Here is a 26061-nt window from a genome sequence, read left to right on the forward strand (position 1 = left end):
AAAATCAGAAACTTTTGTATTTTATCTAAAAATATTATTATAGTTTGTATTATATTTAAAAAAAAACACCATGAAATCTTAAAAGTGGTATTATTTTTTAAAATTTACTAATATTTTTTTTTTAAAAAAATAAAGGTAATTTAAATTTCTTAAAAGAAGTAAAAATGTATTTTTTAAAAACTTTTTTGAATGTTTAAATATATTTTTTAAATGAAGTATTAATGAATAAGGATAGAAGTATTTTTAAATTTTTTTAAAGTTGAGGGTATTTTTGGATTTTGATATTATTTTGAAATTTTTTTAAAGTTTTAAAGATATTTTTAGATTAAAAAATATGTAAAAATTATTTTAATTTTAAATTTAGTATTGTTATAATTTACTAAAATATTTTTTAATATTATAATCGCAATCATGTAATTCCCTCAGCTGCAATCTCTCTCTAGAAACTTTAAAAAGGGGGGGAAATAATGTTCAGGGCATTGAATGAGAAACCCAGAAGCCCATTCTTCAGGTAGAATTAAAATTTATATATATATATATATATGTATGTATTTGTTTCCTTCATCGTTCATTCAACAGTCTGATCAGCGGTAGAAGAACAATAAAATCACTACTCCGATCATACTGAACAATGTCGTCGCTTGACATTGACGGAATTTTGGCGAACACGAAGGAGCTCGATCGCCTGCGGAAGGATCTGGAGGATGTTGTTCTTGAGATTAACAAGATGCACAAGAAACTCCTCGCTAGTGAGTATTCTTCAATTCTTAAACCTTTTGATCTGATCATGATTGTTTTCTTTTATGAGTTTGGTAGTTTGTTGATTTTTTTTTTTTTTTTTTTTTTTTTTTTTTTTTTTTTTTTTTTTTTTTNTTTTTTTTTTTTTTTTTTTTTTTTTTTTTTTTTTTTTTTTTTTTTTTTTTTTTGAGATCAAGCTGGTAGGAATTGGCCAAAATGTTCGATTCTTGCTCTCCTGCTGGTTTAATTAATTTCGTCTGTTGATGAGGCTATTGTTGAAATTCGGATTAGATGACAATAATCTAGAGAGCTATTGCATTCTGGAATTTTACTGGAAGTTACTTGATTTTTATTTATTTTTTTCTTTTTTGGAACAATACTTGAGCTTGTTAAGGCGCTATTGAGTGTTTGATGAAAAAAAATCCGAGGTTTCTGTTAATTTTGAATGCTATCGGCTCAATTTTAAGTGTATCGTGACAAAGAGACTGATTCAATGAGCTCAAAGGGTTAAAGCTGAAATAAGAGGAAACTTACTGAAAACGTTTCAGCAGTGGAAATACTTCCTTATCCGAAGCCTTTCCTTATAGCATTACGATGACAAGAGAAGACAATGTTAATTAGTTAAAACCACCCAGTTCCTTGAAAGAAAAAAATAACATTAATAAGAAATAAGAAAGAACAAGTTATTCAGAAATTAGAATAACTTACGAACTATAAGCCTCAACTATCTTAATTACCGAAGCTAAAGTAATTTATTGTTCCATCAATACCCACGGTGTCAAGAAAATCAAGGGCAAGTTTGTTGTTCGTTTTATATTTGTTCTAGATCTTTGACGTGTATATGGATTTGGAAGGCAAGGATGATAAACTCGGTAATTTTGATTAGTTTTTGGTTTGTTTACTAAAACAAAGAAGTATATAACCTTGGGGACTTTATTATCTCACTTTTTAGAGAGTTTTTTTTCTATTAGTGCTCGTCACCCTGTCTTCCTTCAAATTTCTGTTTTTAGCTGGTTTTCTCCTTAATATTTGATCGTGTGCAGCTCCTAAGGTGGTCGAGAAGCCTGGGGATAATTCATTGTCAAAACTGAAGCATTTATATACTCAAGCAAAACAACTTTCAGAGGATGAAGTGAGGTAGTTTTACTCTATTCTTACATGAAATTCATACTTCAGAGTTTGTTCACTTTATTCACCCACGCTGAAACTCAAACAGAACCTTAAACTCCAACTGAAAGAAAAGCATTTCTCAATGCCGTATAGCTTTCACACCAACTTTCGTTGATAAATAAGACCCCACAACCCAAAATCACATCATATAAAATCAGTATCTTTTTTAGCAATGTTTTATTTTTTGTAAGTTTGTGTGCGTTTAGATACATACGAATAGATATCATTTATCTACCCCAAGTGTGTCTGGATCATAGCTATTGCGCATGGCATTGAAGTCCATATTATTTTTTATTGCAGCGTTTCCACAACCTTATTGGGTCAACTTGAAACTTTGCTGCCTGCTGGACCTCCTGGGCAACCAAGGAGAAGGATAGGTATTTCCAAGAATTATTCAACTCTACTATGTTTTACTGATAACTTCCCCAAAAGATTTTTGATGCAGGCTAAGATATGTTATACACATTATCATGAAAAGAGGCCAATCATATTTTCCACTCTTCTGCTCCATTGACTTCTCTTGAAGTATTACGCTCTTGGATTAACCACAGGATAGAATTTATGTGTTCTTATAAGAACAAATCATAACTAGCAGAAGGCCACATTTGTTAATATCACAGTGGAGACGATAGGAATCTTGCTGATTTTATTGGAAACTTGAACACTAAATATGTTTTCTTTCCTTTGTTGTTCCTTCTTCTGAATCTTTCTTGATAGATGGTCAATTAATGTCAGCCCTTGAATTTAGTTGCCAAACGACTGTATATTATATTCCCTAATACCCATGGACATACTGATGGTGTCTGAAATGGAAATTTTGAGTTTCTATTCTCGAGGAAACTGTATGTCCTGTTCCACCCATTCTGATTACCAAACGCATTCATCCGTGTGGGTATGAGTCTACACTTGTGATTGCTGCAAATGGATAATAGGAGAAAGGAAATTAACTTTTATATTTATTTGCTAAATGTTTTCTCACCTTCAAGGCACCATGGGATGGGACCTCCTAGAATGGCATCTTAGATTTATTCATATGACTACGTATGCCTATCAACGACAAAACAGTCATTAATTCCCTACGATCCTTTCCCTTTTTAGCAAACAATCATTAGTTTATTACTGCTGATTCTCTTGTCAGATTTTGAAGAAATATTCTGAAGCGGTTATCTGTTTATTTATCAATTTGAATGTATATGGCAGATAAAGCAAAAAGAATGAAGGCAGATTCAGATAATGCTCGCCTTTCTCCTGCCATGAGAAACCTCGAGGCATGCGCCAACCTGAAAGATGAACAGGTCTGTATGTCGATGTCACTTTTTTTTGTTTATTTTATTTTATTTTATTTTTTTCTTTTGACTTTTAAAAAAACTAAAAGTAATTTAAATGCTTTGATTAATTTCAACCAAAGATAGCTGTATAGTTACCATCTTCTGTTATCTTCAGGTGGCAGCCAGGGTGACGCCAGATGGGGCTGAGAAGGATGAATGGTTTATTGTAAAAGTGATGCATTTTGATAAGGAGACAAAACTGTAAGTTGAATTATACTAGCAAGTTCTTAACAGCTAGGCATGTTGGAAATTAAGTTGAATTGTTATTTTTAATTGAAAAGAACAAAGAAAGAAACTGGTTAGTCATGGAAAACTCATATATCATCATTCCCATGTACTCAATAAGGTCAAATTTCAACATTTCCTTCTAACAGGCTTCTTCAATATTAGTAATCAGTGGCTAGTGTCGTCGTGTCAAATTCCCTTTTTCAGTGATGTATTTGTACTTGGTGAGATGGAAGATTGTCAAAGCATAGAAAGATATAGGGAACAAACATTTCAATAGTGCTCCTTGCTTTGTCATTCATTAGTGTTTTACATGTTTGATTATGTGCACAGTTTTGAGATCACTCTGGAGCTTAATTTGTGAATTTTTAGAACTAATCAAATAATTTTAAACATGGTTAAATGTTATAATCACATCTATACGATCTTGTTTCTAATAGGATTTTCTTGTCATGATTGTAGTTGTTAAAAAAAAATTGCGTAACATCATTTTGTGAGTACAAGTTCGACATTAATCTTGTTGCAGAGTCTCATGATTTATCTTTTATGGGGAAAGAAAGGAAGAAAAAAAGATCACCATAATGATTAAAACATTATACTTTTTCAGACACTAATCTCCTTTATGATATTTTAATATGTAATATAAACATGCACAGATTTGACGTACTAGATGAGGAGCCAGGCGATGAAGATGAAGGTGGAGGGCAGAGGTAAAGCTATTTGATTATATCCTCGCCCTTAACTTTCTTTCTGCACAATTATATAGATTGTGGTTAATTGGATAGTTTCTTCTCAGTTTCATGCTAATCAACCAATGTTTAATTCAATTTAATTTCAGAAAATACAAGTTACCAATGTCAGCCATCATTCCCTTTCCAAAACGAAATGATCCTTCTACTGTCCCTGATTTCCTACCTGGAAGACGAGTTTTAGCTGTTTATCCAGGCACAACCGCTCTTTATAGGGCAACAGTTGTCAATGGTCATCGCAAGGTCAGCATTTCATCTCTATACCTTCTTCTACCGTCATTGTCGCACAAAAAACTACCTCAATCCTCTAACTTCTAACCTTTATTATAATTTATGTGCAACTTACTGACAATTTCTTTTGGAATGGATGGCATCTTCACGCTTCTAGAGGAAGACAGACGAGTAAGTTACCTCGTTTCTTCTTTCTTTTTTCTTTTTTAAATTCATCGCTCCATGTCTACTCTGATTTTCCTCTCTTTGATGACCATCATGTTCTGATTCCTTTAACTTTCGATGTGAAATAGCCCAGTAGCCTTCCTTTGTTCCTAGCCATTAGATATGTATAGATATGTATAAAAAGTTCTTTCACCTCCTGAAATGAGCAAAGAACAAAAAGCCATGAGCACATCTTCTCATATGGAGAAAGGCTTTCTTAGCCGGTTCGTCAGTAGCTTAAAAGAACCTTCTTTCCTTTCTTTTTCCCGTTGGAATTCATTCCTCACTACTCCTTGCTGGTGAGCTTACTTCTATAGTACAAGGTGGGGACTTATATATTCTATGTCTTTTTGGTCTTCCTGTTCCTTCATCTGGCTTATGTTCTTCATGTAGTATTCGGATCGAATGACTCTATGAAATTATTTCGATACTTCCATATATTACTAGTAACGTAGGAGACGTCTCTATTTTTCCCCTCGAGAATCCTTAGAATTATCACTGCTTAGCTTTCAATTTGCCTCTACTATCAAATAAAATGTGAATAACCCATCTTCTTTTCTTTAAACAAGGGACGCTTCTAGTTTTGTTGGGGGATTGCCACGGAAAACTCGAATTTACAAGAAATTTCTTCACCTATCTATATTCTATTATGGCCGGCTTGGAGACAGTTGAACCGTTAAAATAAGAAAAAACCCAAAAACACACTACAAATCACTTTTTAAAAAAAACATGTTTCTTTCAAGCGTGCTTATGAAAGGAGCTTTGAAGCTATTGCCACCAATTTTGGTCTCCCTCTTATACCACTTTTCTATACAGTCAATTTCGTTGGCTCGGGATGGTGTGATCATTCGTTGTGTGTTTGCTATCAGTTTCGAGCAATTGTGTCTTGGTGCCAATTTTCAATGCAATGCATTTTCTCCCCTTAGAACCACGATTATTTCCCGTAACAATTTTTCATGTCAAATAATGTGTTCATGATACATTGTAGACAAAACATGAATTCCATCTATATACTGCATTACAAATACATCCTCGTGTTTTGTCCTGGACAGTTACTTGTTGGAATTCGATGACGACGAGGAAGATGGGTCGTCGACATTGCCCCAGAGAACAGTGCCCTTCCATAAAGTTGTAGCCTTGCCTGAAGGACTGCGCCAGTAAGCTGCGTGTATGTATAGTTGTGAATACTATATAAGCTTGTAAATCGTAGACCAAACATTATGCATGTCTTTAATTTTGAGAGATGATAATGGTGAAGAAACCCCATGATAATTATTGTTCCTCTAATGATGATTATCTCTTAAATTAACATCATTACGTATAATTTAGTATCGTTTATAAACTGTTTTGAAAAATATTTATAAATAAATTTGAGCATCCAAGATTCTTGCTGAAAGAACTAAACCCGAGAACACGCCTCAAATCATCACCGAACTCAAAAGTTTAAGGTTTTATTAAGTACTACTACAAAATACATGCTCAATATTAGTAATGGTGGAACTTCAATAATGCCTACCGAAAGATAGTAGTTCTAACTCCTATGGCAGGCTTTCGTGATTGGAATAGGAGGGCTTGATAACGAACCATTGAGAATGTGATTAGCCACAAAGTGATTAGCAGCCTCAGAGTAATGGACTCCATCCCAACTCACATACTGAGCTCTGTTTTCACAGGCATCTCCAAACACCAAGCTTCCATTTATGGGTGCTTTTGTCCCACACCACACATGGTCATACCTTACGTGGTACCCGCAGCACACCTTGAGCGGATTGGGAAACCCTGCAAAAGTTTGATATTTGAAATAGATGTCGAACGAAGATAAGTGTTAACTAGGAGCATGGTTCTTTTACCTCGTATAGAATCTCTATTGCCTTTGGAAATTTCTTTAGTGGCTCCTATATTCTAACCCCTCGTGTTCATGTTCGTGTTTCTTAAATGAATGCATTCAGTTAACTCTACGACGGGTTGATCCTTTTTGTCTCCACCCTTTTCAAGAGTCTAGACATGTTCTAACATAAAAGATAACACAATCCTATTGAATTTTAGATACCGTCTCGTAAAATTGCAAGGACCCCTTTTCGAGAAAAACCATGGATTAGCCTACTCAAGGCAGCAAACTCTCAATTCTTTGTTGTTGAGAGTTCCCTCAACATCGACAAAATGTATAGCAGAAAATGTTAATAATGAGTAAGAGATGGAAGAATAACCTTGAGTTTTGCCATTGCTGATAAGAGCATACTTGGCAGCATAGACATCCACATAGGTAATGGCAGCATCTGGGAGCTCTGCCCTAAGCTTCTCCAATTTTGCTTTGAGCTGATTATTTAACTCCATAGAGACATCATTTTGAGCCTTGATACAACCGTGCTCATCAAGGATGCCAGGGGCTGGGTTTAGAGTGTAAAATTGGTTCACTGGGAGGCAACCAAATGGCCCTGTATTGTGTATCCAAAATGATCTCCCTCCAAGCTTGTATATTCTCTGAAATTTATCAAATTTCACAAACATTTTCAGAAATAACAAAACAAAACCATGTTCTCTTCATCATTTTGAGCTTGTTTTGATTAACGGTATAAGTAGGTCGCTCCAGATTGATTCTTTTATTGGTCAAAACCTAACCCGAACTAACTTATCAGACACGTGGAAGAAAACAACACCAACCCCTTTTTAAAGCCGAGTTAAGTGTAAAAGCCCAAGCCCACCGCTAATAGATATTGTCCCTCAAGGTTTTTAACACGTGTCTACTAGGGAGAGGTTTCCACACCCTTATAAAGAATGTTTCATTCTCCTCCCCAAACGATGTGGAATCTCACATTAAGTGCCTAAAGAAATCGATCAAATTGAACCAATCGACTGTTTCTTCTAGTCTATACTTTAAGAACATGAACCAACCAACAAACCAAATTCGAACCGACCGAACTGAGTCAATATTAGGTTCAAAACATGTTTTGAGTAATTGTTTTCTAGATCTCATCTCCCTTCCTTTCTTCCCAAAAAAGACTTTTCTGATGCACTGCTTCAATTTTCAAGCTCGGTTTCTTATCAAAACGAAAGAAAAATGAAATCAGACAAGTTTTTGAAACAACTCTATAAAAGAAGTTTCCAAACTAAACAGCCCAAACACCATTATTATATACAGCAAATGACCAAATGGGTATCATTCAAACGCAATAGATGATAGACATATCAAGAATGGCAAGGAAACCGCTCTGTGAGAAAGTGGGTTTTCTTTTGCTTACTTGAACTGCAGAGGCAAACTGGTTAACGATTTCGGGCAACGCAGCACGAAGTTGATCGATGCTCAGCTTTCTAAACCCCATAGCTAAATCATTCTGCCCAATATCAAAAGTGTAGAGTGCTTTGGAGAAATCCTCTGGTCTTGTAAGTTTCTCTCTGTCAGATGGGTTCTTGGCTAAGAATCAATCATCAACAACAAAAAATTTCAGTATAGAAAAAATAAAACGTCAAACTACAAAATCAGGAAAGTGAACAGATAGATAATGTAACAGTCCAAGCCACCACTAACCACTAACCGCTTTCCATTTCAGGTTTCCCCTCAAGGATTTTGTAACGCGTTTGCTAAGGAGAGATTTCCACACCCTTATAAAGAATGTTTCGTTCTCCTCTCCAACCGATGTGGGATCTCACAATCCACCCCTCGTCGGGGCCCAGCGTCCTCGCTGGTACTAGTTCCCTTCTCCAACTGATGTGGGACCCCCCAATCCACCCCCTAAGGGGCCAGCATCTTTGCTGGCACACCGTCTCGTGCCACCCCCTCCAGGGCTCAGCCTCCTCGCTGACACATCACCCGGAGTTTAGCTTTGATACCATTTGTAATAGCCAAAGCCCACCGCTAGCAGATATTGTCTTGGTTTCCCCTCCGTTTTTAAATCGTATCAATTCTACTCTCCAACCAATGTGGGATCTCATAGATAAAATTGAATCCAACCAATGTGGAATCTCATAGATAAAATTGAAGGATAAGATCCAACAAAAATGGAAAAGATTCAGGTATGTTGGCTTAACATGCTTATTGGTCAAGAACTTGAACTAGATGTAATTGATAGGAATGCTAGTAGGATAGAAATGGGGAGATTAGCAGTCATAAGGATATGTTAGTAACTGGTTAAGGAGATTGTCGGTGGGAGTTTGATTACAAAAACAGTGAGTGAAAAAAGAAGAGTTTCATGGCCTAAATTTAGGATGAACTAAAGATTGAAGTTAAGAGATTTTGAAACCTTGGTTGTAGAGATCATTGGAGCGAGCTTTGAACTGTTCGAACTGAGTAACCTGCATGTCAAGGAAAAATGGACTAATTCCATATTCATAAATGGTTTCATTCGGCTTCCGTACAGTCGATCCGCCGGTGGCGAAATTGGCGCCGTGCCGGAAATTAGCGCCAAGCGAATTCAGATAAGCACTCAAATACGGCAATCTCAATCTCTCGGCTGCAATATCAGAAACCCGAAATTAACATCAATATCAACGATCCTGGCGGTAAACTAAGAGAGATAACCGCAATGTTACGTCACTTACCAATGAAATCGATGATCAGACGGCCGTCGCTATCCCTTCCGGATGGCTTGTTGAAGAATACATCTCCATATGGCCATCGGATGGGCTCGAAAGCAGCGGAAATGGCGCCGGTGTCGGAGTTCGAATCGCCGAAGTTGAAAACTACCGGAAAATCACAATCGGGTAAAGCCAACGCAAATGTAACCTGCAAAACCAAAAATGCAAACACTACCATCGCCGGAAACTCCATTTCCGTTCCGCAAATGCTTCCGACGGCGGTTTTCGAGATTCAGGAAGAAGGTTTTTCAAATTTCGCAATGTGCTTAGTATGTTTCACACTTATACATCACTTCCACTGAGTGAGAGCTTCACATTTGCCTCTCTCTCTCTCTCTACATTATCTTCTTCGGAGGTCCGCGGCCATGGCCAGAGCTTCAGCAGTACCGAGGGAATAAACTTTTTTTTACGATGTCGGTGCGAGTGGAAATGATTGGGTGAATTGGGACCGTTCGATCGCGATAGCAATCGTGATCGTGCGGCTGTGATGAAGTTGGCAAATCGAGGCGAATAGTTTCGTTTCCATGTGAATATAATTAAACGGGGGCAACCCTTGTCGTTTCTGGACAATCATATCACCGTAAATCTCCCTGTGTTTTCTATATATATATATATATAGAAACACCTTTAAAAATATATTTAAACTTTTAATAAAAATTTAAATATATATTTATTATTAATTTTAGACGAGATAATTAAATTTGTATAAAAAATATTCGGTCTACTTTGAACATAAGCTCTCGTAACTCTATTTTAGACTTTCCAACAGGCGAGATAATATATTTTTTTTATTATAAATCCATGAATATTCCCTATATTAGCGGTTGTTCAACCAACTTGGATAATTCAACTTAAATTGGATTGATTGAATGGTTTTTACCACCAAATTCTTTTAACACGTCCCAAAAGTAACCTACAATATATTGTTTAGGTAAAGTATTACAATTAAAACACGGGTAAATGTTAAAACCTAAACTTACCACACGTAAAAATGTTATAATATGTTGAGAAGTAAACTATCCTGAAGTTACACCGTCGAATATGCGTGTTGTAAATAAGACGATCTTAGCCGTCGAAACCTAATCAGACGGTAGGATATCAACGACAAGCATGCGTGATGGGAACTTGGGGGTCGGAGAAGGAGCCTTTGATAATCTGATTGGCGATCCAACGGTTAGCAGCCTCGGTATAATGGACCCCATCCCAGCTGATAAATCTGGAAGGATCATCACAAGATCCAGCGTACACTTGGCTGCCATTGATGATCTTCTGGTTCCCGCACCACACGTGATCATTGCCCTCGTGATACCCACAACATATTGCCCCCATCTCCATAAACCCTAATTATTTAAACAATTATACGCCATCGGTTAAAAAATAACTTAGCCCCGATTTATTAAAATTAAAAATAAATAAATAAAAATACAAGAGAGAAAATTAAGTAGGAGGGTTAAAATAATAATTTAACATCGAATATTTAGTTTCAAAATATTTTGTGATTTTTAAATTTTAAATTTTATTAAATACAAAATTAAAAAATTAAAATAAATAACTAAAAACTACCTTCTTCCTTTGCATTGGCTATGAGTTGGAGCTTAGCTGCAAACACATCCACGTAGACGAGAGAAGCATCTGAGAGTTTTGCTCTTAGTTGAATGACTCGTTCTTTAAGCTGTCTGTTGAACTCCAAAGCGGCGTCGTTTTGGTACTTAACGCAGCCGTTTTGGTCAAGATCTCCGTGGACTGTGGTGCGAATCGCCACTGGAATGCAGCCTATGGGCCCTGTGTTGTGTACCCAAAATGCCCTTGCTCCTTCTCTATATAACTCCTATTAATTGGAAAATTAAAAATTAAAAATTAAAATTTATTCTTATTTTATTTTTATATCAATAAAATTTCATAAATAGTCAATAAAACTTCGTAAACATTCAGATAAATTCTAATTTATAAATTCCGTAAATTAAATTATAAATTTTTTATTTAACATTAAAAAAGTGATCAATTTTATCTATTTAAATAAATAATGTTGATTTTATAATTTTTTTCCCCTTAAATCTATAGGTTAGTTTAATGTTGTCAAAGAGGAGAGGAACAAATAAATTATTTGAATTTAAACATAAAATGATTTGAAAATAAGCGACTTACTTCAATGGCGGCGTCAAATTCTCCAATGATATTAGGAATTGCCATTTGAAATTGGTAGTTTGTCATTTTTCGAAATCCAGCCGAGAGATCGTTCTGACCAATATCAATGGTGAAAAGAGCGTTGGAGAACTCTTCTGGTACCGGAAGAGTGCTTCTAATAAAGTCATTTGTTTCTGTCGTACAAACTTATTAATTATTAAGAATAGTTACAAATAAAAATAAGACGATAAGGAAACTTTACCTTCATGATATCGATCGATAGTACGATTTTTGAACTGACGAAATTGGACGACTTGAATATCGAGTGAAAATGGGCTGACTCCATTCTCAAACACCGATTCGTTTTGATTCCGAATTGTGGAACCACCCGTTGCAAAGTTCGCACCGTGTCGAAAATTCGCTCCAATTGAATTCAAGTATGCACTCAAGTAAGGTAACTCTAGATGCTTTGCTGCAAAATTCAAAATATAATAAATGTAAGTTAAAAAATAATTTATTTTAAAAAGTGTAATGACAAGACACACCGCTAGTAGATATTGTCTTCTACGTGTATGGGAAAATTTCCACACACTTTAAAGTATTTCATTCTCTTCCCCAAACATCGTCCGATATCAGAATTTATTATTTAAAAAAAAATTAAAAAGATTAAACGTTATTATATAGTCCATTTTCATTATATATTATTAAATTAAGAATTAAATTTCAAAAAAACAAAAATTTGAATAAAATAAGTTCATTTAAATAAAACTTGGATTAAATAAATATAAATAATAAAATAGCAATAAATTAGCGTCTTAAAACGAATTAAAAAAAAATATATATATATATATATATATATATAACCAAGGAAATCGATGATGAGGCGGCCGTCGCAGCCTCGACCGGCGGTTTTATGGAAGAACGTCTCGCCGCAGGGCAAAATGGTAGGGTAAAACGCGGCGGAGATTCCGCCGGTATCGGAATTGGAATCGCCGAAATTGTAAATCGCCGGAAAACCGCAAGCTCTTGAATCCGCCATTGAAATCAGAATGGAAGCTACTGTAAAAAAAGCCATTGGAATCTTCATCGTCATTGAAGGAACTCAAAATCCAAGAAGAAGAAGAAGATGAAGAAGAAGGAAAAACAGAGCCGATATCCTTTTTCTTTGCCGGTTCAATCGAATTGTTTATTTGGTGCATTTTTTCATGCTTCAATTTTATTTTAATTTATAAACATTTTTTTAATAACAAAAATAAAATAAACATTGTCACCATGATTCTCGGCTTGAATTTTGAAAAGGGCAACAGCTAAAAAATCTATGCCATTAAATGTATTTAGTTAAAGCTTTCCACCAAAAGTATATTTTGCGAGATTAGTCCTTAATCTTTCACGTATTTACTTATAGGTCTTTAAATTAAAAAAAAGAATAATTTTTTTTTTAATATTTTAGCTCTAATAGATTTCTAATTAACAACACGTAATGATTTCAATTTTGTATTTTGTATTTAATATTGAAGTTTTTTTTTATATAAATCTCATAAATATATACATATTAAAATAATCCATAAAAATATTAAACCCTAAATTGGAACATTTTGTAATAAAAAATAGTAAATAAAACGGCTTTTTTTTATTTATTTTAAAATTAGATCATTACCTCTAATTTATTTATTTATTGTTGTTTTTTTTTTCGTTGCAAAATTTAAAGTAAGAAAAATTTAAACCTCTAATAAAAAATAATAGTGCGCGCACGCGCGTATATATATATATACATACATATACATATATATATATATATATATATATATATATATATATATTATTAGCTCCACCATGGGGAACTTGGTTTAATGATTATAAATGTGACATTTATATAGTAAGTATGCTCCTATAAATGTGTCACATTGGGAGACAAAGTAAGTGCTCATTTTCAAATAGTGGGACGAGTGCATCCCATGCTTTCTAAGTGGATAGTTTAGGTCTTCAAAATAGTGGGTTAAAATTAGTGCCCTTAGTGCTTGTCTCGAAAAGCACTCGATGATATATGGATTGGATCAGCTCGAGAACCTAAACAAGGCACAAATTTGTATTAGGGTTCTCGGGTCTCTTCTGTGTAAGTCGAGCTTCTGGGTATTTTTTTTTTTATTGAAAGTCGAAGATTGAGAGGTCACTGTTTAGGTATACAATAATAATTTTATAAGACTCGAACTCACGACCTTATGAGGAAGTAGAGACACCTTAACTATCTAGTTATATATTTAGGTGGGCTATAAAATGATTTTCTATTGATTCTCAAGAGTAGTTCGACATGTCTTTTGTTCAATTATTTTTATGAGATTTCACATCAGTTGGAGAGGATAACGAAACATTCTTTATAGGAGTATAGAAACCTCTCCCGCGTAGACGCGTTTTAGAATCGTGAGGCTGACACCGAAATTTATGAAAATTATTATTATTATTATTATTGTAGTTCATTCAACGTACTTAATGTTTAAATAAGTTAAAAAAATGTTTATGTCAACTTATTCCTATAGTACATTTTGGGGCATTTTTGCCCAAGCGGGTGTAGACGCGATTCTGGTGAACGGTCATACACCCCCGTATTGACCCGATATGAAATAGTAAAGACCTATCTAAGATGAAGTCATGAAAAAGGGGTTTGGAACAGACACGCAACCATAGACAACATGGCTTGGACAAGCATAACCGTGACATCCTCCCCCACTCAATTAGTTGACGTCCTTGTCAACCGATTCGAACAAGCAAGATTGAGACATCTATCATGCAGCCATAAGTACTTTGAAAAATGTGCGTTTTAAAAATTAATATTTTTTAAAATTTTTGTGTCAAGTAAATTTTAAAATTTTAAAATTGTCTAATAAATAATGTAAACTCTCAAATTTTGTGTTTAAATATATATATATATATATAATTTAAAATATATTAAGATTACATGAAACTATTAGACATTCAAACTAAATAAATGAAAAAAAAAAAAAGTTAATTAATTAAATTATCATTTAACTAAATTAATATTCCAAGAAAATAATTCAGGAAAAATAACATAGTTTTCTAAACCGCCCTAATTGAGCAAAACCCCGACCCACAAGATTTTTCTCCATAACCGTACGACAAAATCAAACCTCTATCAATGGCGACGAGAACTGGCGAGGAGAGGGCGGCGCCGAAGGTGGAAGGGGCTGACCTTCTGGGGAAACCGACCTTCGCAGAGCTCGACAATGGCCGCTTCCGGTGCGTCGAGACTGGCCACGAGGTCCTCGCCAAGGATAAGGACTCCTACTCTCGTACCAAGCGCTGCCGTCTTGGCCTCATCGATTTCGCTTTGTCCCATCGAAAAGCTCCTCTCAATATGTTCGAGCTTGATCCTCTCTCCCGGTAATCTAAACTTCCTTTTTAGATGCACATACAATTCGTCATCATACATGTAGATGAAATATATGGAAGCTTTAGCTCAGTGATCCTGTTTGATTTCTTGGATACTGTGGAAATTCATAGAAATTATATTGAAATAGAGCTTCTATTTGATGGATTGCAGCCTGATGATTGAAAATGCTAGGATGAAATTGAAGTCGCATAGAGTAGTATTTATTTGGTTGCTATTGTCTTGTAATGAGCGCTGTTATTTGAGCTCGATTAATGTTTTAAGTTGGTGACTTGGGTCTTTTTGAGTATGAATTTGTCGTTTCTTGGTATCTAAGTTGTAGTTATTTGGTTATTTTCGGATGATTTTTGCTCTTTCTCTTGCACTTGCAGTTATTTCACGTTAAGTTGGAAATTGGCTTTTTTTTTGCAGTTCGAAGCTGAAATGCAAATTGACTGGTGATACTATCAACAAAACAGAGGAACATATATGGAAGCACATTAACGGCAAACGTTTCCTCAACAAATTAGGTTTGTACTTCTCAGTCTACATGGATTGTTTATGTTAATCCTTTATCTTATCGATTATGTGGTCTTAGCAAGTTTGTATTTTCATTGTAGAGCAAAAGGAGTTTGAGAAAGATTCAATGGCTAAATCAGGAGAGCAGAAAGGCAAGAAGAAGGCCGCTAAGGCTTTGAAACATAGTACAGAAAATTCAAAGAAGAATAAGAAGGAACTAGAGAAGATTATTTCTGAAGCTCGTGAATCGAATGGGGGTAGTGATGCAGAGGATGTCTTCTGGATGCCTCCAGCAGGGCAACGCTGGGATAACGACAATGGAGGAGACAGATGGGGTTCTGAATCAGATTCAGAGCATGAAAGTGATAAAATCAATGCTAAAGGTAGGTTTGTCTAATTTTCAAACTTGACATTATATTTACGTTTGCATTTCATTTAAATCACAAGGGTGCTAGGGAGAAATGTAGTAGGTCATTGAATGCAAAATCTAGAATGAGTTGGGTAGCATGACATCAAGTGTGAGCCTAATGTACATTAGAATGGTTTAAAACTTTGTGACTACTCTGTCACTACTTTCTAAGTAAGGCAGGGAGTTAGGTTGGTGTAAATGGTTGTGTTAGAGGGATCTTGGGAGTTCTTTCTTGGGTTTGATTTTTGGCTCGTGGGATTTGGTTTGGGTTTGGGTTGCTTGTCTTTGGCTGTTTGGGTATCTCCCATGCATTTAAAAGGCAGGAACATGGTGTTTAGAAAGGAAGTCAAAGAATAATTGACAGAGGATCTGATATAGCTCTGTGATTCAACCATTTAAAAATTTGTTCAAGTTACCTGTGGGTTGTCAATGCTTAAATTTATTGGGTATTGGTGGAGTTCTTTGGTGATTTTAAAGATTTCTTCCTCCTTATATGGATGGAAAGCTATGTTTTTATTTCTATCACTTACTTTGGGTAGTGAATGTGTTAGTCTTATGTACAGTTTGGTGAAGTTTTTTGTATCTCACTGGTAATTTTTCATTTTATCAAAGGAAGCGTATCCTTTCTTGTCAGAAAAGGAAAAAGGAAAAAGGAAAATAGAATGCGAAGCATCCACATAATAATGATACCACCAATGGTTCTTCAAGAGTTTAGAGAGCACTAACCAATCCTTTTGGACTCTTAAGAGATTTTATTAACTGTCTATTACATGATGAGACTTTGGTTGCTTCCAAGGCAACTGTGACTGGGCTGGCTTGGTAGTACCTTTGATGATGCTCCATAGCATTTTGCTATTGACGTTCCAGCTTACGATCCTGATAAAGCATTAAGGGACCCCTGTAATTCTCTTAAAGCATGGTTGCTCCCAAGTCGTATCATATATTTCTAGCTGTTGGAAAGCTTGGGCTATTTCTCCACTATTTGTTGTTTCTTGTTATAGGGAGGTGTGCTCTCCTGTCCAATTTTTTCAGCTTGGAAGTGAGTTTGTCCTTAGTCTACTTCCTCTTCTGCATTGGCCGCCACTTTGGAAAGGATGATTTTCAATTGCATGATTTCTCTGTTGGTTGAGAAGAATTGTGTCGTTCTGTTATACCCATAGGTCAAAAAAGAAAGAAAGAAAGAAAGAAAGAAAGAAAGAAAGAAAGAAAGAAAGAAAGAAAGAAAGAAAGAAAGAAAGGAAGAAAGAAAGAAAGGAAATGCGTCTGATGCAGCTCTGCTCGCTGCTCGCCACCGGCAAATACAAACGGGTCAGTCGGCAAAAGACAGGGCTGATCCGCGTGGTTTCGAGGCCATTTTGAAGTAGAGAGGGACGAGGGTCGATTTAAGGTAGTGGCCGAGTTCGTGGAGGGGGTTCGAAAGGCGGGTTGTTACAGTTTGGTATCAGAGTTTTAGGTTGATAGGTTCTATAGACTATCTAGATAGAGAGTCTTAGAGTTCTCCATAGCCCAGCTCAACTACGTCATGCCGTGGTCAGGTAAGCAAAGCTAACATGAGTAGTTTAGATCTTTTAGTGAGCTGAATTGGCTGACTGATACAATGCTAAGTTTGAAGTTTATGTAACGCATGATGAGGTGTTGAGAAATGTGGGGAATAAATCTTAATCTAAGATTTGTGATTTGACAAAAATGGCACCCAAAGCTAGAGGCGGTATTTGCAATCGTCGTACGGGTGGTGGCAGAACACATGCTACCGATGTTCCTTCTCAAGAGACGCCTGAGATAGAGACAACCCAAGTCCTTATGCCAGACACAGCGACACCCCCATCACGCACCATGGTGACGATGTCTGTAGAAGAGCTGCAGAACTTGTTACAGACCACCATGACTAGTCAAGTAACAAACATTGTAGACGCAGTGCTAGCAAGCCGATCAGGGCATGGGCATTGGGATCAGTTTACGTTAGAAGAGTCTCGCTACCTGAAGGATTTCAAGAAGTATGATCCCTCGTTGTTCGATGGGCGAACCCTGGACATAAAGGCAGCAGAGGCTTGGTTGGTGGCCATCGAGTTACTCTTCAAGTACATGAACTGCTCCGACACCCAAAAGGTCCAAGCCCATTTTTGGTGGGAGTCAGTTCTCTGCTCCTTTGAGAATAAGGGCAAGTAGGTGACATGGGAACAATTTCGAGAGGCCTTCTTCCGAAAGTACTACCCCAGGATTGTTAGATTTTAGATAGAGGAAGAATTTATACCGTTAAAGCAAGGGGAAAGGACAGTAGAGGAGTATGAGCACGAATTCACTCGATTGTCCCATTTTGCCCCACATTGTGCGCACTGATGAGGCCAAGACTGAGAGATTCATCAATGGCCTAAATTGGGACCTTCAGGGACATGTGTCGGCCCATGCATCACTGGATTATGCCGAAGCTGTCAGGGTCGCTACTGTCATCGACAATGCCAACTGTCGAAACACCAGGGGGCCCAACAAATCAGCAAGGCTCCATTAATAAGAGGAAGTTTAACATAAACTCCTCCAGGTCTCAGCAACAATCTCCTAGGAGGCAGTTTGACCAGTGACAAAACCCACAGAGACAGTTTGACCAGCAGCAAGGGCCGAGAAGACAATTCGACCGACAATCGCCTCCAACCGTTGGGAGACCAAAATGTAGGCCGTGTGACAAAGACCACGGTGGGGAGTGCTTGGCTGGGACAGGGGCTTGTTTCAACTGTGGAAAGAGCGGGCATCGGGTAGTTGAATGCCCCCATAAGGGAAGGGCAGATACCGACCGACCTTCAAGGTTGAACCAGGGGAACCGAGGCGGGCAAGTACAGGCTTGAGGCATGGTTCACGCCACCACAACTCGCTGAACCACAAATGCAGGAAACGTGGTGACAAGTACTTGGCTATTATGTATTTGCCTTGTTTGATTCTGGATCAATGCATTCTTTTCTATCCACTACTTTTGTTAGACAAGTACTAGTTGGGATAGAGTCTTTAGAGTATAGTCTAACAGTTTCTACTCAAGCTGACACGATAATGCTGGCTGAGGAGAGAATCAGTGAGAGAAAAATGAGAGAAAAATAATTCTGGCAGGATGCTAGTTTGAGGTGACGTTGATAATCATCGACATGACTGACTTTGATGTTATTCTGGGGATGGACTTGCTCGCAGAGAGCTATGTCTACATTGATTGTCATGTAGGAGAGTTACTTTTTCAGTCGCCATCAGGAGACAGTTTCAAATTCAAGGGCACCAAGTCCTAAAGCGTACCCAAGATAATATTTGCAATGAAAGCAGATAAACGGGCATGAGGTTGTTGGGGGCTTGTGCCTTGGACTTTACAACGGACACTTGCATTTAGTGGAATTTGCATATAACAACGTTTGAAATGTATTTTTGAACGATGTTGTATTAAATTTTCTTTATGTGCATGCACGTTTAAAAGTTTTAAATTACATACATATTTTCAAATATTTCATGTCAATAAATAATGGTCCGCGACTCAAAATCTCGAAAGGCGGGTCGTTACACGTTCCCTTTAGTTAACTGGAAGATCCTCTTCCCACCAAAGATAGAGCATGGTAACATATAGGGTTGAATCTTGGCCTTTGCTGCCCAAGATTAGGTAGGGATGTAAGATGAAACTGCAGTCATCTAAATCAACTGAAAGTGAAACTAACATTAACTTCGAATGCAATTGATATTAGTTTGGATTGGTTTGGTTCTCTAGTCCAATCTCTTCAAGTTCAGTATTTTAGTTTTCTTATATATTGTTCTTTCTTGGGTAATCGTATGCTGCTTCTGATAAATGGAGAAAATGTTTCCTGACATTCTGTTTATGGCTACTTACAATTTTACTGTACTAAAATTTGATTTTCTTTTCTCTTTAGACGATGAGGATAAAGATAAACATGGTGAAAACAAGTCAGATGAAGATAAACATGGTGAAAACAAGTCAGATGAAGATAAACATGGTGAAAATGAGGCAGTTGAATTGTCTAACCGGTACGTTAAAGAAACCTATAGCTAATACATAAGTCGTTTTTTTTCCCATTCTGTTCCAAATTATGTCAAGTTTCACAGTGATCGTCGTTTACTTACCGAATACGTTTATGATCACAGGACCAAAAGAATGTCCATAGAGATTGGACCCAGCAGCTTTGCTTCAAGAAAGAAGAAGAGTAAGAAAAACTCCAAGTGAGGCACATTTCTTCAGGTATTCCTCAATAATCCAACTATATCTTGCTTGCTTAGGCGTGCACGGATGCCTCGCCATTTTCGGTATGCTTCATCGCTCTAGGTGCCAATTTTTCCAGCTTAACTTTATGTTTATCTAATCACCATGCATTTTTATCGTCCTCCTTAATGTTCTTAGCTTTAGCTAGCTTATATATAGCCAATTTGAATCTTCATTGAGCAGGCTTCTGTTTTTCTCTCTTTTCCCTTCTTTTGTAGACATGGATATATAGATTGGTTCATAATATTTATTACATTTCTCACTTGTGATCCTGTTCTTTTAAAACCTTCAAATTTGTTCTTAATGTATCACTTTATGTTAGAAAATCTTTGTCGATGTTGTTAGGACTTGAAGAAAACTATAGCACATAAGAAAGAGTCGTATAATCCCTCTATTCAGGTAAGTTTTCACACAGATTGGAAAAACAAGAACTTGAACATTAGGAATTTTCTACGTTATTAGTTATTATTTGTGTTCGGTGGTAAATTTAGAATCTGAAAACATTTCCATGACCCATCATGAAAACTTTCAATCTTTTTGGATTGGGGATATATATGTCTTATGTCTTAACCCATTAAGATAGTCATTTGAGCATTGTACAAGTGCTTAAGGTTCGTGGCCGTGGCCACAACTATTTAGTATAGCTGGCAAGGTTTGGAAGCAAGCTACCCTCGCCTATCGGCGAGAACTAGACTTGACTTGGTTAATAGTGCCCGCTCCTTTACCTTGGAGGCTCGTGCTTAATTAGATTGTTAAATAGTAGTAGCCTTGACTTGGTTAAAAGTGCCCTCTCCCTTGTCCGGGAGCTTGTGCTTAATTGGCCCGAAGTTGTTGAATAGTAGTAGGCTTGACTTGGTTAATAGTGCCCGCTCCCTTGTCCGGGAGGCTCGTGCTTAATTGCCTCGAAGTTGTTAAATAGTAGTAGGCTTGACTTAGTTAATAGTGCCTACTCCCTTATCCTGGAGGTTCGCAGTAATTGGCCCGAAGTTGTTAAATAGTAGAGGAAGTATTGAGGATTTGAACTTCCTGACTCAAAGGGAAAAGAATACATTATTAAATAATGGCTGAGCGGAAAATATCTAAAACTTTAATGTTTGAAATTTTAAATAATTAATATTTAATAACAAAATTTTGGGTTTGTTTTACCAATTTTAAATTTAATTTATGGTAAGGGAATAAATTAAAGTAACCACAAACCAAAATGGGTACTTAATAATTTAAAAAATTAACCGATAAAAATAATAAATAAGTATAATTTACTTAAACTAATAACAAAAAGTATATTAAATAGTTAAACTAATATAAGAAGAATACTTTTTTTTTCTTTTATAATTAATCTTTGAAAAATAAGTTTTGGTCAAATGAATGGCTTTTCCAAAAAAAAAAAAAAAAAAAAAAAAAAAAAAAAATTCTTTAACTTATGCGAAAATCTCAAAAATACCCTTATATTTTAAAAATAGTTTTAATAAAAGGAAGGACTAAAATGACATGTATCATTTTTAACTAAGGCTAACATGATATACAATAAATGTGAATAATATTCATATTATCTATTAGGTTTTGATACTTTAATGAGTTCATATATAATGTTATGCTTGCTTTTATACTAAAATAAATAATGATGAGAAGAGTTTATATGACCTGATAATTCGACTAATCGAGACTACCAATCTAAACCATAAAGGTTGAATTGGGTTATATTTTTTTTTTCTTTTTTCCGGTTCGAGTTCGGTCGAATTTTTAAAAAGCTGAAAAAAATAAATTTGGTATGTAGGATTATAGTTTTTTTGGTCGGGTTAACCTAATCAACCTAAAAATAGGTTTATAATCCAACCCAACCCTACCGTACTCTTAAAAAAAAAAAAAGAATATTTAAGTTGTTACGATACAATTAGTGATATTTGACATGTAAATGTTATTTTTTAAGATAATAATAAAAAAAAATAACCTAACAATCCGATCCAACTAAGGGTTGAGTTGAGTTGTGAACTCTATTTGGGTTGTTCGAGTCACTAAGCTAACAAACCCGTGTGTAACCCTAATGATAATACTTATTATTTGGAAAGAACATAATGATTCAAGAAATTTGAGGTTGATGTCTATTTGGTCCCGAACGTCTTAACCCTTAAGTATAGTCGACAATAGACTCTTTAGAGATGATCTAGCTCGTAAAATCGTATATCTTACGAAGCAATCCCAACTCGAATTCTTAGTAAATTAAGGGTGATAATGACTCGGTTTATAATAGCAAGTAGACAAGTCAAATAGTAATTTTTCAATAATTAAGACCTAATATTAACTTTTTTAAATAATAATTTTGAAAATGATACTTTATATTATAAGATAATGAAATTAAAAAAAAAAAAAACAAACAAACTTGGGGATGGGATTTTGCTTGTCTGTGAAGTATGGGAAGCAATCCACGCAACCTCTTGCTTCGTTGGCAAAGTATAACATATCCATTTCCACGTGTCAGACAACTCTATGCCCAGCTGGATTTAATGCATTATTGGCCTAGTTACAAAATTTACATTATTACTACTAATGCAATTTTAATTCTTTGTAATTAAATTTATTTTAGTTAATTTTCTGTCAATATTAAATTTTTTTAACTAAATATAAATTCAAACTCAAAATTTAAATGCACATGAAATTAAAAGACCAAATAAAAACTATTTTTGTTATATCTCACATGGGTTCGGGAGGAGAAGGAAACACCCTTTTGTAAAGGCGTGGAAACCTTTTATTAGCTTTTAAAGCAATGAAGAGAAGCCCGAAAGAGAAAGTCTAAAGATGACAATATTTATTAGCGGTGAACCAATATCAATAATAATAATAATAAAAATAAAAAAAAAGCAAGAAAAGACGATGGAAATTCAGATAATGATAGTGTGCTTACCCTTCTAAATTCATAATGAAATAAAAATTTTAATTATAAAAAAAATCCTTAAATTTTATTTATTTATTTCCAAACAAAATTTATTAGAATTTTGGGGAAAAATTGGCATTTGAAAGGAGGGAGAATTTTAGTTTTGAAATAGTTATTAAAGATTTAAAGTAATAAAATATTTTTAAAAAAATAAAAATAATATCTGATCATAAAATATTTGATAAGACCTGACATTGTGTTTATTTATTTAATAAGAGACGTGCGGTTACGTTTATAATTGACATGAAAGTGACTAATAATGAAGATTCTATTTTCTTTTTTTTTTTTATTAGAAAGAACAACCGGGAAAACCCCGTCGTTTGTTCAATGGCGAACTGATTGAATTCCATGATTGTTTTTCTTTTTCGTTCGCCAAAGTCTTCGAATCCCACTAATTTCAAGCAATGATTCGACATTGCTTTGTTACGAAACTCCGCTTAAATGCCTAATCAAGGAATCGTTTTACCAGATTAACAAATTCAAGATTCCCGTTGGAACTGGAAGTCAAAAATCCGTTCCACTTTCCATTTCTCTTTTTCTCTTTTCTTGCAGAAGGATTTGATTTTAGTATCTTCGTTGTGCGTTCCTGCTTTGAAGTGAAGTGGATTTTCCCATCAATCGCGGATAGGGGAAGCAATTTGAGAAACCGAGACGATGGTACGGATTTCGTTTTCGTTTCTTTTCGAGATTCTTTTTTACTTTTTCATTGCGTTCTAGGAAATAGGGTGAAGAATCTGATGATGAATTTGTCTAGGATTGCTGGTCTTTTTAATGGCGTTTGATGGTTTCATGATTCTGTAGATTTGAACTGATTGGCTTTGGGTTGTGTGACTCGTGAGTTTGAAATTTTCAACTTATTTTCTTTTGGCGCTGAGGATTGGAAGTTGTTAATGGTTGAATGTTTTGAACGTTGAAGTTGAAAAGATTTAAGGGAGTTTGTCAAATCAAATCGTGTAGTTTAATTGCATGTTAATCACTTCGCATATTCGTAATTCATTTCCGTTCTTTGGCCTTTTCTTTTTCCATTTTTGACAGGCGGCGGCAGGCTCTTGTGTTTGAACGTTTCTGGTTTTCATACCTCGTTTTTTCTGTTTTTCTTTTCCTTAAGTCGGTGAAGAGGCGTGGCGTAATGGAATTACATAGCTACGTATTTTGATTTCAATAAAAGCTTGAAATCTTCTTTAAAACTTCATTTGTGAGAGAGAATAATTTCTCTTTGGCCAGTTGGACTTGGATTAAACCCTTTTGGATATACTGGTATCTGCCTTGTAGCTGAGGATTTTGATTAATTTTGGCTGATTTCATCGTTGTTCTTTGTTCATTAGACAAGAAGAGGTTCTTAAGATTTGGAAGAGAATCTGATTTCATTGTCTTTCTTTGTTCATTAGACAAGAAGAGGTTCTTAAGATTTGGAAGAATCTGATTTCATCGTCTTTCTTTGTTCATTAGACAAGAAGAGGTTCTTAAGATTTGGAAGAATTTGATAGAGTCTGAAATTGATGGGGGCTGCAAATTCAAGGGAGGAACCATCGGTTCGGTCCGTTTCATCGTCGTCATGGAGTGATGCATATGCTCAATCCCCATATACTCAAACCCCTTATGCTCAGGAAACATATGCTCGACCCCCATATGGTCAGCAAAGTCAGAGTTATGTGCCACAGCAATCATTTTCCTCACCGCAGTATTACCCTCCTCCTGAAAACTACCATGGTGGTGCTGCTGCTGATAATAGAAAGAAGTTCGACAGACGATACTCGAGAATTGCTGATGATTACAAGTCCTTCGAGGAGGTAAGATAGAATGGAATGTTCCTAATGGGAAATTGTTTTCCAATATTAAACTTTGTTAATTTACAAGTTTGATCAGGCCTTTGAATTTTCAAATGTTTTTAATACGTACCTGTGTGCCTAATAAATTTCTAAACTTTCGGTTTTGTGTTAATAAGCCCTTGAGCTTTCAATTTTAAAGTTGAAGGATCTATCTAACACAAACATGAAAATTTAGGGACTAAAACTTTCGATTTAACCTTAAATTTTGTGGAGAGGGAATGAAAACAAATTATTTCTTGCTTACGAATGTTATTTCCAGTTTCATGCATGCATCTATAACCTTGATTTTCTAAGAAAGAAACAGCTTCGCTTGGGTTCAGCCTTCTGTGGTTGGAAGAACAGAATATTAATTGGTTGATAGCCATTGTTTACAGTCGGTTTTCGTCATGTTTTGTTTTTAGAAGGATATGTTCTTCGATTGATGCAACTGTATTAAGGATAAAATATAAGAACTTGGTCGTATGCATTTTCATATTTACATTCTGCAAACTATATAATAAGGTGAAATTTGTTTTCTACAGGTAACAGGAGCTCTTGCTCGTGCTGGGCTCGAGTCGTCCAATCTCATTATTGGAATTGATTTCACAAAGAGCAATGAATGGACAGGTGCAAGATCATTTAACAAACGAAGCCTTCATGACATCAGTAATGGTCCCAATCCTTATGAACAAGCCATATCCATTGTCGGGAAAACGATGTCTGCTTTTGATGACGATAATTTGATTCCGTGTCTTGGATTTGGAGATGGTAATTACTTAAATTGTCCTCCGTAGGCTGTATTCTTCTGTTTCAAATTTCCAAGCCTCCTCCTATTACAAATGTCTTGTGTAATTTGCAGCATCTACACACGATCAAGATGTCTTTAGTTTCTATCCAGAAGGGAGATTTTGTAATGGATTTGAGGACGTGTTGAATCGTTATAGGGAAATCGTTCCCCATCTACGTCTTGCAGGTTCCAGAATACATTTACTTCTTCATACTTTATATTTTATCAAATTATTTCTCACATACATGTAATGGTTCTTACGAGGTCATTTGTTATTCTATAACAGGACCAACGTCATTTGCACCTGTTATTGAGATGGCAACGACAATTGTGGAGCAGAGTGGTGGCCAGTATCACGTTCTGTTGATAATTGCTGATGGGCAGGTACTAATACAGTTCAATGGAAAAAAATTGGTGGAATCTGTTTCTTTTTTCTTTTTTCTGTTTTAGAACAAGCTGAATTTTCTTAAAATGTTTCTCATGAATGAGAGAATAAAGGTTTAAACATTCTTTTAATCCTTGTACTTTAAATTTTGCCTCTATACTTTCCTGTTCTTAAAACTAGTCCTTATTCCGAAGGGACCAAAATGGTGTTTTAACCGACTTTTTTTTTTTTTTTTTTTTTAATTTGATTGAGAATTCACGTGCG

At 35.6% G+C, this 26061-nt stretch overlaps 5 protein-coding genes across 11 annotated transcripts in view; 3 read left to right on the forward strand and 2 right to left on the reverse strand.

Moving 5' to 3' along the window:
* Positions 1–415: 415 nt before the first annotated feature.
* On the forward strand, positions 416–5969 carry LOC111481481. Of its 3 annotated transcripts, none has more exons than XM_023126912.1 (10): positions 416–511; positions 580–749; positions 1782–1875; positions 2209–2285; positions 3109–3203; positions 3352–3437; positions 4118–4171; positions 4300–4453; positions 4599–4612; positions 5698–5969. In XM_023126912.1, the coding sequence occupies exons 2-10, from the start codon at positions 632–634 to the stop codon at positions 5804–5806; spliced, it is 801 nt and encodes a 266-aa protein (XP_022982680.1). In that variant the 5' UTR covers positions 416–511; positions 580–631; the 3' UTR covers positions 5807–5969. The 3 variants fall into 3 exon arrangements, with proteins under 3 accessions (XP_022982680.1, XP_022982681.1, XP_022982679.1); XM_023126913.1 differs by having other exon boundaries at positions 429–511; positions 589–749; XM_023126911.1 differs by having other exon boundaries at positions 449–749.
* Positions 5970–6068: 99 nt separating this feature from the next.
* LOC111481477 (GDSL esterase/lipase At5g14450-like) lies at positions 6069–9600 on the reverse strand. The gene is made up of 5 exons (XM_023126905.1): positions 9182–9600; positions 8884–9093; positions 7885–8057; positions 6853–7126; positions 6069–6424 (listed from the first exon to the last, which is right to left on the reverse strand). The coding sequence occupies exons 1-5, from the start codon at positions 9408–9410 to the stop codon at positions 6177–6179; spliced, it is 1134 nt and encodes a 377-aa protein (XP_022982673.1). The 5' UTR covers positions 9411–9600; the 3' UTR covers positions 6069–6176.
* A 507-nt stretch (positions 9601–10107) lies between these two features.
* On the reverse strand, positions 10108–12513 carry LOC111481479 (GDSL esterase/lipase At5g14450-like). Its single transcript, XM_023126906.1, has 5 exons — positions 12206–12513; positions 11604–11813; positions 11363–11535; positions 10781–11045; positions 10108–10557 (listed from the first exon to the last, which is right to left on the reverse strand). Exons 1-5 carry the CDS (start codon positions 12432–12434, stop codon positions 10316–10318), a joined length of 1119 nt encoding a protein of 372 aa, XP_022982674.1. The 5' UTR covers positions 12435–12513; the 3' UTR covers positions 10108–10315.
* Positions 12514–14418: 1905 nt separating this feature from the next.
* LOC111481480 (surfeit locus protein 2) lies at positions 14419–20152 on the forward strand. Of its 3 annotated transcripts, none has more exons than XM_023126910.1 (6): positions 14419–14737; positions 15156–15253; positions 15344–15625; positions 19542–19573; positions 19634–19656; positions 19774–20152. In XM_023126910.1, the coding sequence occupies exons 1-6, from the start codon at positions 14493–14495 to the stop codon at positions 19850–19852; spliced, it is 759 nt and encodes a 252-aa protein (XP_022982678.1). In that variant the 5' UTR covers positions 14419–14492; the 3' UTR covers positions 19853–20152. The 3 variants fall into 3 exon arrangements, with proteins under 3 accessions (XP_022982678.1, XP_022982676.1, XP_022982675.1); XM_023126908.1 differs by having other exon boundaries at positions 19542–19562; positions 19593–19656; XM_023126907.1 differs by having other exon boundaries at positions 14420–14737; positions 19542–19656.
* Positions 20153–23087: 2935 nt separating this feature from the next.
* LOC111481860 (E3 ubiquitin-protein ligase RGLG1) overlaps positions 23088–26061 on the forward strand; it is a 5074-nt gene continuing 2100 nt past the window's right edge. Inside the window, exons 1-5 of one of the 3 annotated variants that reach the window (XM_023127440.1) lie at positions 23088–23474; positions 23853–24607; positions 25168–25393; positions 25485–25598; positions 25699–25796. In XM_023127440.1, the coding sequence (XP_022983208.1) occupies positions 24317–24607; positions 25168–25393; positions 25485–25598; positions 25699–25796 (729 nt within the window). In that variant the 5' untranslated portion in view covers positions 23088–23474; positions 23853–24316. The remainder of the gene's footprint in view (positions 23475–23852; positions 24608–25167; positions 25394–25484; positions 25599–25698; positions 25797–26061) is intronic. The other 2 variants (XM_023127441.1, XM_023127439.1) reach the window with 2 other exon arrangements.

The sequence above is a fragment of the Cucurbita maxima genome, unplaced genomic scaffold, assembly GCF_002738345.1.
Source record: "Cucurbita maxima cultivar Rimu unplaced genomic scaffold, Cmax_1.0 Cma_Scf00007, whole genome shotgun sequence".
Classification (NCBI taxonomy): domain Eukaryota; kingdom Viridiplantae; phylum Streptophyta; class Magnoliopsida; order Cucurbitales; family Cucurbitaceae; genus Cucurbita; species Cucurbita maxima.